At 41.3% G+C, this 17316-nt stretch overlaps 1 protein-coding gene across 1 annotated transcript in view; it reads right to left on the bottom strand.

Annotated features, from left to right (window-relative positions):
* Positions 1 to 9959: 9959 nt before the first annotated feature.
* Positions 9960 to 17316, bottom strand: part of VAPA (VAMP associated protein A) — a 262013-nt gene continuing 254656 nt past the window's right edge. Inside the window, exon 6 of the mRNA XM_085607337.1 lies at positions 9960 to 12613. Coding sequence (XP_085463463.1) covers positions 12485 to 12613 — 129 coding nt within the window. The 3' untranslated portion in view covers positions 9960 to 12484. The remainder of the gene's footprint in view (positions 12614 to 17316) is intronic.

Raw genomic sequence — 17316 nt, 5'->3', positions numbered from 1 at the left:
AAGACTCAGGCGTCCACTTTGCCCTATTTGTTGCTGTACCACATGGTGGTGGTGGTGTTGTCTGTGAGAACCTTGTTCTCAACCTTGTTTGTCAGAAGGAACGCTTTCAGCGCAAAGTGAATCGCTCATACCTTCAACAAGTCGATGCGGAGGTGGGCTTTCACCAGAAATAAATGTCCTCGGATCTCCACCTCTACCAGATGACTTCCTCACACAGCAAAGATGCATCTGTCACAACTGTAACGCCAGCTGGGGTCAGGACAGGGTCTGTCACTCGTCCAATTGCGGTCTAGCAGCCACCACTGTAGGGTTTTCACAGACTTCTCCAACACCTGAATGGAATCCGAGAGGTCCCCATGGTAATGAGCCCACTGCGACTTCAGATCCGCCTGCATTTGTCACCTGGCACAGTCCACAAGCAGGATGCACGAGGAAGCCAAGAGACCAAGAAGCCTCAGTGCTACTCTGAGACCCAGGTCAAGGGTTGAAACATCGAAATCATAGCCCAAGTGTTCTGGTCTCGCTGAGGAAGAGGGAAGGTTCAGAAGAGCAGTGTCCATCCGATGAAGGGGAGCCATTGTGAAGGAGTCAGGTGTGACTGTCACATTGATTGAAACGCCCAGCGATGTCAACAGATCAGTCATTGTTTGGTGGTGGTTTATGGCTGTTAGAGGCTAGCCTGCCTTCAAGCTAGTCATCGAGGTATGGAATGACTGGTATTACCAACCCGCAGATACATATTGACCACCACCATCACCGTTGTGATCACCAAAGGTGCACTGGTAAGGCTGTAAGGGAATATAGAGAACTGAACGTGCTCGTAGACTACCTGAAACCAAAGGTAGTGTGGACTGCAGGACTTGAATGTGGAAGTATGGGTCCTTACATACAGAGCTGATGAAAGGGATTGAACAGACAGACCCTGCATGACCCCTAAAGAGCCAGAATGAGTGTAGTTGTAGACTGAGCATCAAACATAATAGGAAAGCCGTGTGTGACCGGATATACACAAGATGTGATACTACAGAAGTGAGCCGGGATGGGGAGGGAGTTAGATAGTTGATATGGGGAGGTGGGAGGGCATGGGCCGTTTCATCAGAATTCTTTGATTAAATACACAATAGTATACCTTTAATGCCATATGTTCATGCATATGCCAGACACTCATACCATCTGTTGGATATTATATGTCTGTACGTTGACCTACTTCTTAAAAATCAATAAAACTTTGTCATAAAAAAAGAACCTATCAAGGAATCTATTACCTCTTTTCGCCCTTTTGGGACCCACATTTCTGGGTATGAATGCTCCACTAGGGAGAGAGACTTGTCTCTATGTCCAGTCCTTGAAGGCCTGGATATTCGTGCTTTTAAGCCTCCCCAGCTGCTTTCCCAACCTTTGGTACCTCCGATATTGCCTGTTTCAAGGACATATTGGGAGGGGACAGGAATCCAAGTAGACGAACAGATCGAATGGAAACAGAGGCAGTGGGGGAAAAGGGGGGGGGGGGGGGTGCAACAGGAAGCAGGGTCTCCTGGTCTAATTCTACCTCCTGATTCCCTACATGGAAATTTTGGCAGAGGTACCGTGTATTGAATGAATGAATGAATGAATGATTACTTATAGAGCGCAGCGAATGCCGTGGTGTCGTGGCGCTAGCTGTGATACATGGATGGAGGGCCCTGAGCGTGGATTTTAGTTCTTGTCAAATAACCAGGTTTTTAGTTCCTTCCTGAACTGAATCCGATTCGGTTGGCAACGCAAAATAGATGGCATCTGGTTCCAAAGCTTTGCCGCGCAAAAAGAGTGTGCGCCCCCCCCATCTTACTTTGCGTGTTTTTGGGACACAGACAAGACCTTCCGTAGATGACCTAAGAGTTCTAGCAGGGAGATACCTAGTAAAAAGTTTCCGCACCTCCCCAGAAATGCCTCCGTGGAGGGCCTTATGTACTAGACCGAGAGACTTAAAATTAGCCCTTTGACGGACAGGAAGCCAATGTAATGTTCTGATGGCCTCTGAGGTGGGGCGACCCTTGGGAATGTTCATAAGCAATCTTGCCGCCGCATTCTGAAGTGACTGGAGCTTCCTGTCCTGTGCTTTATCAATTTCCACAAAAAGAGAGTTGCAGTAGTCCAGTTTAGATAAAAACAATGCAACTACAACTGTCTTTTGAAGCTCAGGTGCTATAAATGGGAATATTTTCCTCAAAGTTTTTAGGAGGAAGGAGCAAGAGGAAGTTAATTGATTAATGTGGGCGGATAGATTGAGCTGCTTATCTAGGGTCACCCCTAGATTTTTAGCCTTAGCAACGGGAGTGGGACAGACTCCCGCCTCCATGGGCCACCAGTTGGTGTTTCATACCGATGGTCCTTTACCGAATTCTAGGACCTCGGTTTTATCAGTGTTTATTTTCAGAAAGTTTGAGCTCATCCAGCACATGATATCCATCAGGCAGGCATGAAAGCCGATAGCTACTGTGTCTGGGGATTTAGCAACTGAGATAGTAAGCAGTGAATCATCAGCGTACATGATCAGTGAAAACCCATGTTTCCTAACCAGGTTGGCCAGTGGGGACACATATATATTGAAGAGGGTTTGGGACAAAGCAGAACCCTGCGAAACACCACATGGGAGTAGGAACGTTCCAGAATGTGTGTTCTCCCAATGTATATTTTGTTGTCTGGCATCTAAGAAAGCAGATTTAATGCAGTGTCCTCCACCCCTGTCTCTTTCAGCCGCTGCACCAACACCTTATGATTTACGGTGTCAAACGCCGCCGAAAGGTCTAATAGGACCAGGATTGCTCTGTCGGCTCCATCCACTATCATCCGAATCTCCACAGTTGCCAGCACCAACGCTGTTTCTGTCGAGTGACAAGGCCTAAAGCCATGTTGTGTACGATCTAGCTGAAGATTGTCTTCTAGATAGTGAGTTAACTCCCTATTTATGGCTTTTTCCAGGATTTTTGCTGGTAGCGATAGTCGGGAGATTGGCTGATAGTTTTTTGGTTCTAGTGGGTCCAATGTCGGCTTTTTAAAAATTGGCCTTATACAGGCCTTTTGCCATGCCTCGGGGTATTTGCCTGTTTCAAGAACTTGATTTAAAAGGGGGGGTAGGATGTATACTGATGACCTTGGAGGCCAGATGAAAGACTGCTGGAGGGCATGGGTCGTTTGGGGAACCAGATTTGGTGGATATCAGGAGGTCATGAACCTCCTCTACGTTAAGTGGCGTAAAGCATGCAAGTCTACCACTTGCTGTCCAGACATTGATGTTTAGAGGGTTACTATCTGGCATAGTATTAACCGAGTTTAAAAGCTCATCGTAAATCACTTCTACTTTATTTTGAAAAAAGTTGGCCATTACGTTGCAAAAGGCTTGGTCAGGTGTAAATTTAACTGAGTGTTGAGGTGTGACAAGTGTGTGTACAGTTTTAAAAACAGTACTTTTGAGGAATGTGTTGCATCACTTATTTTAGCAGTAAAATAAGCCCTTTTGGCTTTGACAATAGCCTGCTTGTATTCCTCCAAACATTGATTATATAGTAGCTTATGCTCTAAACTATAGTCTGTTCTCCATATCCGTTCTATCCGTCTACATTTCATTTTTATTATTGTTACCTCTGGACTATACCAGGGTGCTGTTGCAGCTGCTCTTCTAATGGTTTTATTAGTTTCAGGGGCATCATTATCTACAGCCGTTCTGATCCAGTTATCAAATTGGCTGGCTGCTATGTCATTGTCATTAATTAATATAAGTGGGTCTGAACTTAGTGCCTGTTCCAGGTCGGCCTTTTTTACCTTATTCCATTGCCGAACCTGCAGGTTCAGAGCGGAAGGGGGCTGATGTAAGGTAAGATTTTTATTAGTCACCTCAAAAACAATCGCTCTATGACCAGTCCAAGGTAAGGGGGCTGATGTAAGGTAAGATTTTTATTAGTCACCTCAAAAACAATCGCTCTATGACCAGTCCAAGGTAGAGGTAATGTTTTTGTTATTTTTATACCTGGTTTATTTGTGAAAATCCCATCCAGAGTGTGACCAGCTGATTGTGTGGGTTCCAATACAATTAGGGGAGTCCGTATGCTGCCAGATTATCCACCAGTCTTACTGTATCTGAGTTGGTTTCTGATTCAAGATGATAATTAAAGTCCCCCATAAGAGTGAGAAACTCAGAATCCAGACTTAACTCTAGAAAGTTTAAAATGGCCTGCGAGAACACCATTCTGGGTCCCGGCGGCCTATAGAAAAGTAGCCCTTTGAATGTGAAGGAATCATTAAGTTTAAATGAGAACATTAAGGTCTCAGCTGGAAGCGCCATTATAACCTCATGGCGCAATCTTAGATTGTCCCTGTAAATGATAGCTATACCTCCACCTCTGCCTTCTATCCTATCGTGTTGTACCATTACATAGCCTGGGGGGAGGGCCATATTCCAGTCTGGATCTGAGCTAGCATCAGTCCAAGTCTCAGTTAAGAAGGTAATATCCGGGTTTTCTATTTGGAGTAGACATTCTAATTGGTATTTAGTGCGAATACTACAGAATCTACTGTCCAACTAAAAAAACAAAGTATGTCACTGGTTAGCAAAAAAATGCACACTTTATTTGCAAGGATTATATTTTATTTGTCAGGAGGGTTGAGTGGATCGGACCCATGCCCAAAACCCTAGAGGGGCATTGTGTTGTAATCAACTGTAGGTTTCTGGTTTTGGCTAAGCGATTCATTCAAATTCCCGATCCATTGCCAACTAAGGATACAGGTATCAACATTCTCCCGCTTTTTCTTTTTTTTTTTTAATCATTGCTTACAGCCTAACCTTCCAACGAGAGTCAACAGGAGACATTACCATTCCAGACAACCAGCTATTTCTACTGCTAATAGATTCCTTCTCTTGTCTGACTTGGATCAAAATTACTGACTCCAGGGCACTCCCCACTGCCTTTCCAACCATAGGCCCCTTAGTTTGGCTGAATATCGCAGTAGTAAATTTCCCATTGAGTCTATACCCTGTAGTATGTAGGGGCCATTGTTGAGTCCTTAGCTGGAATATATACATAAGCATTGTGGACCCAGAATGGCTTCATTTTGTCATTGAATTTGACATTATTTTGCTCCAGGAAACTTGGGCCCAAGAGCCAGTTGGCTGGGATGGCTATGCAAGCTTTAACATGGCAGCAATCCCCTCCCCATGTCAAACATCGCAAGGTGGGTTAACCACCCTGGTTTGTCTTTCCAAGCAATTAAGGGGTTTTCCACTTTCCCCGAAACACAATGGGATACAGATATTATGGGTGATTGTGTCTAAAAAGTTTCATTTTTTGGGGTGGATTTTTATAATTCTATTAGCGATCCTGGGTGTCAGATAGAGGTTCTTTTTGAAGCAGTAACAGTCCTAGAGGCTAGATCATATACCTATTTTTACTTTAACTTCATAATAGATGGGGATTTTAATGCTAAGATAGGAGTTAACCCAAATAATTGCAACCTCTTTGTAGTCAATGATTCTTTGAACAGCAATTCAGGGTCTGACCAAAGGGGCCGCAAGCTATTGGATGAACTTGCTCAGGTTGGTTTACGAAATGCAATGTCTAGGGGGCCCGCCCACCCAGGGAATTGCCCACTTTTGTGGGATATGGGAAAGGGACTATTGTTGAATATGTTTTTCTATCAAGGTCGCTCGAAGACTATGTTAGCCCAGGGATGGTACATTAAACCTGCTTTAGCAACCATAACCCAATAGATATTAGGTTAGGAATAAACTCCAGTTTGGGCCCAAACCCCGATCCAGGCCTGACCAGTTGAACTGTGAAAGATGAGGGACTCGGGGTTAAGTGGCACAACCTTCCAATTCCAATATTAAGTATGTAGTTCGTTCTAACGTAGGAATTATTATGAAGCCCCTATTAGCCCTTGAAACATCACCTGCAACAATTATGGAAGCGTTTGATCAACTAAACTCAGTTAATACCATTATGAGGGATATGTCGAGCAAACTTAAGAGGACAAAATTGGGCTGGTTTGATAAAGAATGCAGGCAGGTTTAAATCTGCGTGAGGCCCTCTACCTTAAACATCGCAATTGGGATACTATTAAGGAAGCAAGAAGGGCCTATATATTAGCTAGTATGAAGCGGAAAGCGGAGCTCAAAAAGGCCTCTTGGGAACGGTTTGTGTCTATTTGTACCACTGGGGACTCTAGGGGTTTTTGGGCAGTGGTTAATGGAAGGCAGCCTAATGTGGCTGCTCAGGATGACATTGGTTCTCCGATCTCTCCAGCTCACTGGGAGGCTCACCATCATAGGGTCTATGCCCTGGAAACTGTTGCGCCCATAGTTATGGATAAAGATGGTGGCTTGTACCCACTTGAGTTTAGGTTTGATCCCGAGGAGGTTTATGCAGCTATTATTGGCAGCCCCTCCAACAAAACCCCTGCTCCAGATTGGATACCTATGGATTTATATAAGGCAGAACCACATCTCTGGGCTTCGGTTTTGACTAATGTACTTAATGCTGCAGCCCAGAATAGGCTTACCCCCATCTTGGAAATCTTCTACCATAGTTCATCTTCAAAAAGGGGAATAGGCAGGATCCCACCTGTTGTAGAGCAATTTCGCTGTTAAACTCAGTTGTGAAGGTGGTAGGTCGTATTGTTTTAAAGCGTGTAGAAGCCTGGGCTCAAACTAATGACATTATTTGCCCTGTCAAATATGGATTTAGGGATGGGATGGGCACATTGGAACACTGCATGAACCTTAACCTTCTGATAGGTAAATACGTAGTGGCGAAACAGGGGTCCATTTTTCTTGCATTCATCCCCCGTGCGAGTATGATCCCCATGCACTTTTAACTTGTCCTTGTGACGGTTGCTTACCCCAAACCCTAATACATCTGGTCTTATTCTGTACATTTTATGATTTTTTGCATACAAAGTATTTAATACCACTTTTACAATCTAGGGGTTTCATCCAATTTCAGCTGCCTTTTTACATTTTCAGCAATTACATGATCATGTGGGGATTCTGGCGGGATCTGCCTACTTAAAAGGAGCTCTATATTGGAATAAAATTATTTGTGCCTAATTTATAATGATTTGATTGATAGGCTGGCCTGTTTTCCTTTAAATTGTACCTAATGTCTATAGAATGTGCGATCTGAGCGCGATAAGATGGATTGTATATTTTAATGTTAACATATTTATGTGCTTCTTTTATTATTATGATGCATAATCGAATAAAGATCTTGTCAATCTATGGGTCCTTTAGATTTAGCACCACCATCCATTCTCCTGGATCTATGGCAGACAAAACGGAGCATTTTGAACTAGTCCTTCTGGAGTAATAAGTTCAAGGGACAAAGATCTGGGATAGGGCACAGGCCCTCCATCGTTTTTAAGCATCAGAATAAAACAAATAGCAACCATTCTCAATCTCCAATGCTGGCACCATTTCCATGGGTCCCTTGACCAACAGAGCTCGATCTGCTTCACAGAGTATGGACAAGTGGTCCTCCGGGAGGTGTTGTGCTGTGCTGTGCTGTGGGAGGCATGTGGGGGCTATGTTGAAAATGAAGGGGATAACGATTCTGTACGATCTGGAGCGGATCTGGATCCACTGGGTGGATGTGAGCTCTTAAACATGGGAGATGAAACGTGATGAGGCCTCTCTCCAGGCAACTGTGTGCTGCATAAGGTGACAAAGTGGTTTCGTGTCGGTAGGCGGAAGGTTTTGGTAGATCGTTGCCCCTGGGGGCCTGGATACTGGCAGCCTGATCCTTGGCCCCCCTGCCTGGGGGTGTGGGTCAGAACACACTAGGGTTCAATCAACTAATGGAAGCCTATACCACCAGGCTCTCTGGTGAAGGGTGCTGCAGGAGGAAGGCAGGATAGCCTGGGGCAGGTCTGTGCTGCCTGGTGATCTGCCTCTTAACTGGAGGGCAATAACTCGGCTTTGCTCAGGTGCCCAACAATGTATCCATGAGTATTCATTGAAAGGGAGAAGAGGTTCCTACATAGTCTGTCCTGGGTAGAAAACCCCTGTTAAACGATTAGTCTTGACCTCAGTTGTGGGTAAAGTGATGAACAAAACATTTGCTACTCTCTTAATGACAGTGGCAAAGGAGGCATACTCTTTCTGTAGCTACATAAGGCAATTGGTAAGTGAAGGCTGTTGTCTGGCGAAGTGTCCAAGCCACTGTCATCCCGGAGGTCTAAAAATATGTTTATCACTGTATGGTGTACTGGTGTTGTCCTCATTGCCATAGTCATGAAATTGCTGCAGTAGCAATTCAGAGTCAAAGTGAGGGTATATGCACGGTTGGTGAAATATCGATGGAAGTTGCGCCGGGTCCTCTTCCAAATCCGACAGGGTTATTGGCTTCCAACCCGGTGTACACAGTTGGGATTGCGGCATGGTCTTTGGTGCTGTAAATGGTATAGGTGCTGAGGCCGAAGCTAGAGGTGACCTTGGTGAACCGTGATGAAGTAGAACCGTCTGTCATGGACCGATCCATCAGATTATCAGGGCTTGAAGGCAAGTTATAGAGATCCAATCCATAGCTTCTTGAATTCCCTTATTTTTTGAGGCATAGGGCCAGGAAGTCTGGTTGAATAGAGAAGAGGGTCAGAATAAGGTTCAGGGGTCGGAGGCTGAGTTTGCAACCTGGAGGTACTTGGGACATCCAAATGCTGGGAGTGGTAGGATGTAGAACAGCCTTATTTTGACTTTTTTGCCTTCAGGCTCCTCTTTGTGCATTTGTCAGATGACAATGAAATGTGGTTGGAGCCCAGACAGCAGAGACTGACCAACCTCAAATGGGTTCCACAATAACATCTGTTTGTGGCAGGCCTTAAACGGTTTAAATTCGGTTACTTTAGGAGGGGACAGGTCACTTGCACACTGGAAATTATTTAACAAGAAACTTATGTCCACTCTGACAGACTCGAGGGAGTGAGCGCTCCCGATTCTCCTTGGGAGACGTGGAAAAAAAAAAACGTATGGTGGCAGAGCGGCATTGATATAGTGGCCTGACATCACATCAAGGGCAGGACAGACCCAACACAGAGCTGCATAAAGCCAACTAACGTAACGGGAGGCAGCTGCTCTTACTCTTCCTGATCCAGTCTAGTGCCATAGGAAATTCATAAGGTGAGGTATCTGTGATTAGAAATATCCATAAGGAGCAGCCTAGAAAGAATCCAAACCCCTGAAAATGTACTTGGACATAATCAGAGAGGCATACTGCCATAATTTGTCACCACGCAGCATGACACTAAATGGGATAAAAGGATTATGCTTTAGTACAGTAGAAATAAAATTCTAAAGCATCTTGTTCCCTTGAACAAGTAGACATTTTATAAAATTCCATATTCCTGTTATGGGTTTAATATTTTTGGTTTAAAAGATCACTTTAAATTACAGTAAGGATAGCCATGGAATATTCTGTTAAGTATTATTTGCATCTCCCTCCTTCCATGAAAGCAACAATGACAATAGGACTTAGGGACAAACGCAAAGACAGGTTTGTATCAACATTGAGGATACAAAGACTCTCTCTGGCAAGGTGTTGTACCTACTTTTTGAGAGGCAGCACAAGGGATGATTTGGTGCTCAAACAAATCTAGAAAATATGTTCTTGAATAATGATTGAGCCGTGTGGTATAGCCACTGTTGAGAGTGATGTGACTCTAGATGTTAACTTTTTCATCTCATTTGCCAGAGTTTCTGATAAAGGTTATTTGTCAAAGTGGTGACGGTCTGATGGTCAGTGGTAAAGGACTTACTAAGCATAATATGCTCAACTTTGTCTTAACAAAATCAAGTCCTTGGCTTTGACACCCTGCATTATATCTTCACCCCAAGTCTAGTTTTAGCATGTATTCGACAGTTGTGAGTTATAACGATATTTCCTTCTTTCAAAATTGCAGGTAGGCATTTCAGACACAAGTAATGACTCTAAACATTTAAGGAACAAAGACAAACTCAGTTTAATCCATATTCCATAATTTCTGAGTATAGGTTCTCATCCAAAGTCACTCCTGATAGCAAAATATTTTGAGCATTACATTTTATATATACAACAATGACTGTATCACTGGGTAAAACAAGGAGCGGTCTTTGTATATAGCACTTCAGCTGATTAATGTGTTTTAAGATATTTAAAGGCAATTGAAACAGTCTGTATTTAAGTTCTTATTTTTCCAATTGTTCAATATATTGTGGCAAACAATCGATATACAGTATATATTTATCTCTAAAAAAACGTTCTATCAATTTCAGATCTATCAGTGGCCATCACCATTCGTAAATTGCACTAAGCAAGACCAACAGCTTTGGGAAGTACAGCACAACGGCAGTCACCCAGTGCTGCTGGTACTGATCATAAGTGAGAAAATACATTTATTTTTCCCACACAAATTCACAATAAAAGAAAATGATTCCACTCTGCAAAACAAGAACACTGTGCCATTCATTTAGCAGACTGCTTGAGGTCCTACTGGAAAATTCCTGCACCTCCTGAAAGGGCAAGACTAAGACTGTTTGACACAATTCAGCAACAATTAGACATTGTTTACAGTTAAGAATACTATTTTCCAGACCAATGCAATAATAAACAAAAACTATTTAACCAATTAGACTTTTAACATACAAATGCCATCAATGGTGGGAGGGACTTTGATGGAAATAGTGGAATATACACTAATGAATAAGCATCTCCATCTTGTGCTTACATGCTAAGAAGAAAAAAAAGGTAAGCATAATTGGCATCTTCATGTTTTGTACAAGAGATGTTCGAAAGCTTACCATGAGACATTGAGAATTCTGACAGCACGTTGCAATTATACTCTTCATTAAACAAAATTAGTAACTTGTGAGCAACGGGCAACTACTGATTTACTTCAGAACATGTTTTTCTCACTTTCTGTGTAAAGATAACTTGAGTCTAAAACTAAACCATTACATGAAATTCTGATTTTTCTGGATTTACAAATAGAAATACAGTAGTTGGTCATTTTAGAGAACCTTTGGATTTTACAGTAACTAGCAGTGGTGATTAATTCTTGGTCTTGAAGGCTGGTTGCACAGACGTAGTCCCGAGTTGATTTCATATACAAAGGCAGACAACAAAAGACAAGACTGAGCTAAGCACAGTAATGTAATCAGACCCAACATACTTTAACAAGGCCACATATGAAGATTTTACATGTATTACCAATGCAAATAGGACTACAAACAGTTTAATGAAAACTATTGTTCATTGAAAAGAAAATAAATATTTGAGGCTGAGAGTTGGATCATCTGTATTCTGCACATTCATTGTAAGTACCATGAGCCAAAGTAAAAAAACAAGAATATTTTTTGATGGTTAAAAATTGTTACAAGATAAGTAAAACAAAAGGTAGAAAGTTCCCAAAGGAAAGAAAAACAAAGTGCAGTGCCCTATGGAAGACGTACTCTACTAATGATGTAATAGCATGCCAACCAGAAAATTGACAATTGCCCACGATCGCCAGCACAATTTCTGCAAAATGAACCCATATAATGGTAAATACATCTCTGCCATCCTACCACACTTTGTAGACACTAGAAATATGTCTACTTGCAAGGAGCTAACTTTATTAATTTACACAGAAGCAGCTATATCCCCAGACAATGAAGACAGCTGAAGTTATACTGAAATCTCCAATGTTGGTAAATTAAGCTAGCTAATAACTCACTGACTGATAGTTCCATCTTCACTTTCACAGAATGGGAACTTCCCAAGCAATAATAACTATTGAAGGCAGTGACAGCTAATAAAGTATCAGCTGTTATAAGAAGCAGAATTACCACAAATATTGAATTTCTTATGCTTCCATCTAATAGTAGAACAGGCACAAAAAGGCTAACCAGAAAAATCACTTAATTTTATTTCATTTCTTAATGTGTTTATTATCATGGGACGAGATTGAAAGATTGAATCCTTAATCAAGAGCTACTTCACAAAGGATTGTTTATGGTAGGAAAACTTTCACGAGATTAGCAAAGTAAGATAAGAGAAAATTCACACTGTAACACAGTATATTTTCCCCTATAATACCTCTTGTCATTTCCCAAAATATTATGAAATCAAATCTTAGTGAACCATTTTTCAGGAAGACACGGCAACAAATACATTTAAAAGAAGGGTTAAATTAACATTTACAAGACTTATATCCTTAAACTCTATTAAAACCACAGCAAGGAATAAAGAACTTTTTTATTCTATGAATTTTTTGAAGACTGAATGTGCCGCGGACTTCTGCCATTGATGATTTAATATACACTTCTGTCCAACAGTTTGTTTTATTTTGTTTTATAATAGTGAGATCATTAAAAGGCAAAGCCTGTAGGACACTGTGCACAAAACAGTCACTGTGGGCCATCAATACCAACAATGTGGTAGGTAGACAAATCTTTATGGCCGACAAAAAATGGAAAAATAAAGAAACTGCAGGCCATGCCCTTCTACAAGATGAACTTCCCTAGAAAAAATCCAATGAAAATGGCTGCAATTACAACAAGCAGTGATGGAAGAGGGTGAGCGACATTGGGGCTGACTTTTGCTCCTGCATGCGAGATCCTTGATCTTTCATCCTGCAATAAAAACCACAAAAGAAAAGGGTCAACGTTAACAGAAATCAAATGTACACTGCTTTTCTTGTAAAGTCATTTACAGACCATCTTTTTGCTAAGTATGCACATATGTGAAAGCCTAATTCATCTGTTTGGTAAAATAGTTAATGTAAATATACAAGCTAAAAGAGAACTTGATTTCCATGTTCTTCTAGGTTCTGGTCATGATAAACTGTTTAAACATTTAACATCTGGGAGTAACAGTCTGCTGTGAAAGAAATAAAGGTCGTATGAACACCTTGAAAATGATTCAAAGGAAAAAACAACCTAAGCTCTGGGCTCAGACTATGATCCAGGGTCCTGAATTCTCAACATTAAAGTGATCAATTTTGGATACAACGAATACAAAATATTATTTTTAATACTTATGTTCATTTAATTTATCACAAATATGGACTCCAAATTTGACAGGCAACAGTTGACAGCCTTATACAGGAATGGCAGACGGCTGTAGTTTAGTAGCAGAGGGAGGTCATTCTAAATCAGGGCGGTTGACTTGTCATCCAATAAGAGTCAATGTGAGGAGACTGTGCTGGGTCAAAGGTAACCCTAAGTGGTACCATGCCTCCGGTCAAAGATTTTCTGTAAGGATAACCAAATCATCAGGGAGTCTCACTGCCCTCAACAAGTAAGGTTAGGAAACACTGGACATTTTAAAAATGTCCACCGCTAACAGAGTACCCTTACTTATCGCTTACCTTATCAGATGCTATTGTTTTCCTTGCTTTCAGACCAAGATTTTCATAGCACATGACAAATCCAGTAAGCCTTCATGGCAATAACAGGTTGACCATGGCAAGGCTAATGCAAGCCAACAAACTGCTCTGAAATGATCATCATGTACGACAACCCTCCAAGAGCCCATAGTTCATTAACTGCTAAGAAGAAAACCTACATAAGTGGGTCTTATTGAATGAAAGACGCTTTAAAGGTAACAGAAACAACATTGCAGCAAACGCAGGGTAACTAATTTCTGCCTTGGCATGTTGTCACCTCCAGTACCAATACCAGAAAGATTTTAAAAGCCGAAAACTAACAAGACGATGGCAGAAGTGAAGCCAGTACAATCTGCATCTATAACTGAACAGGGTGAAGTAGTACTTGCAAAAAGCAAATGATATCCAAGATAACAGAACGACTGTTTTCCAGCGACTAAATACCTTTGGAAAGCATATGAAACAGTATCAGTAAAGCAAGTTTTAAGATGGATAGTCCAATGGATGGCTTTTCATTTGGGAGTGACAAAGTAACTGGAGATACCAAGTCTGGAAAATGCTGATTGTGGGTCTCAGTGAACTTATGCCTCTACTAAAGGAATCTGTGTTTGACCTCATGGTTACCAGTTCAATTCCAGGCAGGTCCACTCAGCCTTTCATCCTCACAAGATAAATAAATTGGAGTACAGTGGAGTTGGGTAACACGCATGTTATTACACTACCAAGATACTCTTCTGAGTGAATGTTGTGCTGCACAAACACACGTTATGTTAATGTTAGGCTTTGTATGCATGAGAAATCTGATGTTCAGTGCGCATCTTTTCTAAACTGTAGAGGTATAGAGGTATAGAGCTACATGTCCTGGTTTATAGAGAAGTTGTACAAATTAAAAAGAACCTAGAGTGTCTGAAATACCACTATAGATTTTTCATGAACAATGCGACTTAGATCTTTTATGAATTTAGCTTACTCAATAGTGAGGTTGGGGAGTTTGTACATAGCAAGTTTAATGTAGCGGATTACCTACTATTTAAATGGGGAGCGCCACAAAATGGTTAAAAGAAATTTCCAAATCCAACAATGTATTAACCCCTTAATAAATATATAATAAACGTTACATTACAATGACTCCTTTTTGTTAATTTACATTGGAACAACCGGATGGAGTTGAAAAGCCTACATGAACTGCACACTTCCATTTCAGTTTAGAAATACCTGTACTCCGCTTAAGTCTTTTTTGAGATATGCTGGGTCTCACAAATGTTCAAGATAAATAAATAGTAAGGCTGTGATATCCATTCCAACATACTGGGATACTGCAGAGGGGAATACGCAAAATCCAAAATGTCCAAGTCCAGGCAGCAGGAGGGCACAGACTAAGGCTAGTTCCGGGAGAACACTGAACTTGTAAGCATCATTTATCAGACACTCGTCAGTGCTTCTATTCCTACATTGTCCATGAGGACTAGACTATATTGGAAAAGTCACAAGAATGGTCTGGAATGACTACAAATAAAATCAGAAATAAGAGCAGTAAATACCCTTCAGCTCAACATTATATTGTAATGAACCACACAGTGCCCAAAATTGCCTCCCAGTTAATATGTTTATGATACCAACCAAGAGAGGTGACTGGGTAACACTTATTACGCTGTGAAACAAATAGCATCAATTTATTAGGCACACTGTCCCAATGTGGTTTAAATGACCAAGAAAAGTTGCTTTATTAATATGGAATTCAATTTCGGAGTGAATGTGATTGATAGATGTTTGTCAATTATACACAATATCACAGAAAGCATGATGAACTTTGATTAATGAAGAAAAAAAAAACGGTTATGCTAACTGCTCTTTCAAACTAGGTCTAATGGAAAACAAGAGGGCAACGATACTAGTATCTCTATGAATATTTTAAAGTCAGCGGGTCCTACTATCTGTAAAGAATCTGGATAAGAGGTGATTAACTTTAACAATCATCAAATTAAAAAATGTATGAATGGCTGCAAAGTCTCACATGAACAATTTCATACCAATCTGTGGTCCTCATGCCTGAAATAGTCTGGACCGTGAACATCAATAGCAGAAACATGATGTGAATAAACAATTCAGCCATAATGTAGCCTCTTAGAATAAGAATAAGCTAATGGTACAGATAGGAGGTGGTGAACGTGGTGGGAAATCACTTGGGGAGCAGGAATTATTTTTGAGTTGGAAGATGGCACAGATATCTATATAATGACAACTTCAATCTGCAGTACTTCCCTGAACGATATTCAGCATAAAGTGAAGTACAGCAATGGAACAGGGAATACTGAATAAAATGCTGAAATATTCAGTTTTCCGATAAAACCAGCTATTACCAGTGTGTCAGGGAACAGGAAGGAACAGGCATAAGGTATGATTAAATATGATTTGATGTTGATGCGTTAACTATATAGAAAGCTGAAATAAATGATAGGAAATTATTCCAGTTTGTTAGACTATGCAAGCTTATGTTGGTATTTTAAGGATTTTTCTCCTGCGGACAGATCACACAGTTCGAAATGCATTAGGAATATAATATCCCTGGTCCTACGGATTTACTGAAGCAAACTATCAAAACAGAGAATGGTTTGAGAAATATTTGAAGATATTTTTATGCTTAGATTGCCCCGAGAACGCGAAGCACTACATTTGTTAATCTTGAACAATTGATAACAGAGGTTGTTTCTGCCGAATAGTTTAAGCAGAAGGCTTGTGACACCCCTGTGTGATCTATGGTTTATTATCTCTAATTAGGTGACCAGCATTATAGCAGGGACGAGCACCCCAAACCATGAATGTCAGCAATATGCCACGATTTAGAACTATCATTACAGCTTAGTATGAGGAAAGGCACAGCCCTTTTCAGGTGTCAGTGACAACTCTTTCCACCACTTTAGCACAGGAAGGCCCATCAGCCTGATGATGGTCCATCAGGATATGCAAGGGACACCTCCGCTCCCTTTGTGGGACTATCTAGAGTGAATGCACAAGAGCCCAACCGTCAGCTAACCTAGACATGTATTCTACATTCAGGCAGTGGTAAAAATGGTTAAGTAAGAAATTGTCCGCTTTCTAAAAGTTGCATTTTCAAACATACAATTTAAAAATTAACTTAACCAAAAGATGTATTTTTAAATTGTGAGTTCAAGGACCACAAACTACACACTTATCTGCACCCAATGGGAAATTACACTTAAAAGATATTTCAAGGCAATCCCTATGTTACTCTATGGGAGAGAGTCCTTGCAATAGTGAAAAACTAAATTAGCAGTATTTCCCTGTTAGGACATGTAAAACACACCAGTACATGCCCTACCTTTTATATACACCACACCCTGCCCCTGGGGCTGACTTGGGCCTACCTTAGGGGTGACTTACATGTAGTACAAGGAAAGGTTCGGGCCTGGCAAGTGGGTGCACTTGCCAGGTCAAAATGGCAGTTTCAAACGGCACACAGAAACTGCAGTGGCAGGTCTGAGACATGTTTGCCGGGATACTCATGTCGGTGGCACAATCAGTGCTGCAGGCCCACTAGTAGCATTTGATATACAGTCACTGGGCCCACCTGGTGCACTTTACTAGGGCTTATCAGTAAATCAAATATGCCAATCATGGATAAAACAATCACCAATACATTTTACACAGGGAGCACTTGCACTTTAGCACTGGACAGCAGTGGGAAAGTGCCCAGAGTCCTAAAACCAGCAACAATTAAATGCAGCACACAGTCAAAAACAGGTCAGAAGAAAAAAGACTGGGGAAATAACGCCATAAGATGCCAGGTCTAACAATAGCATACATTGGATAAGTACATGCCTGGAGAATGTTACCAACATCACTTTAGCCCTGGCAGTGTGAGCCACAGCATCACGTGGAGGTTAGCTCCATGCACAATGCATCAATGGAAAATTCAGGAATTAATCT

The sequence above is a fragment of the Triturus cristatus genome, chromosome 5_2, assembly GCF_964204655.1.
Source record: "Triturus cristatus chromosome 5_2, aTriCri1.1, whole genome shotgun sequence".
Taxonomy (NCBI): Eukaryota; Metazoa; Chordata; class Amphibia; order Caudata; family Salamandridae; genus Triturus; species Triturus cristatus.
This window is presented reverse-complemented; position numbering and strand designations above follow the sequence as displayed.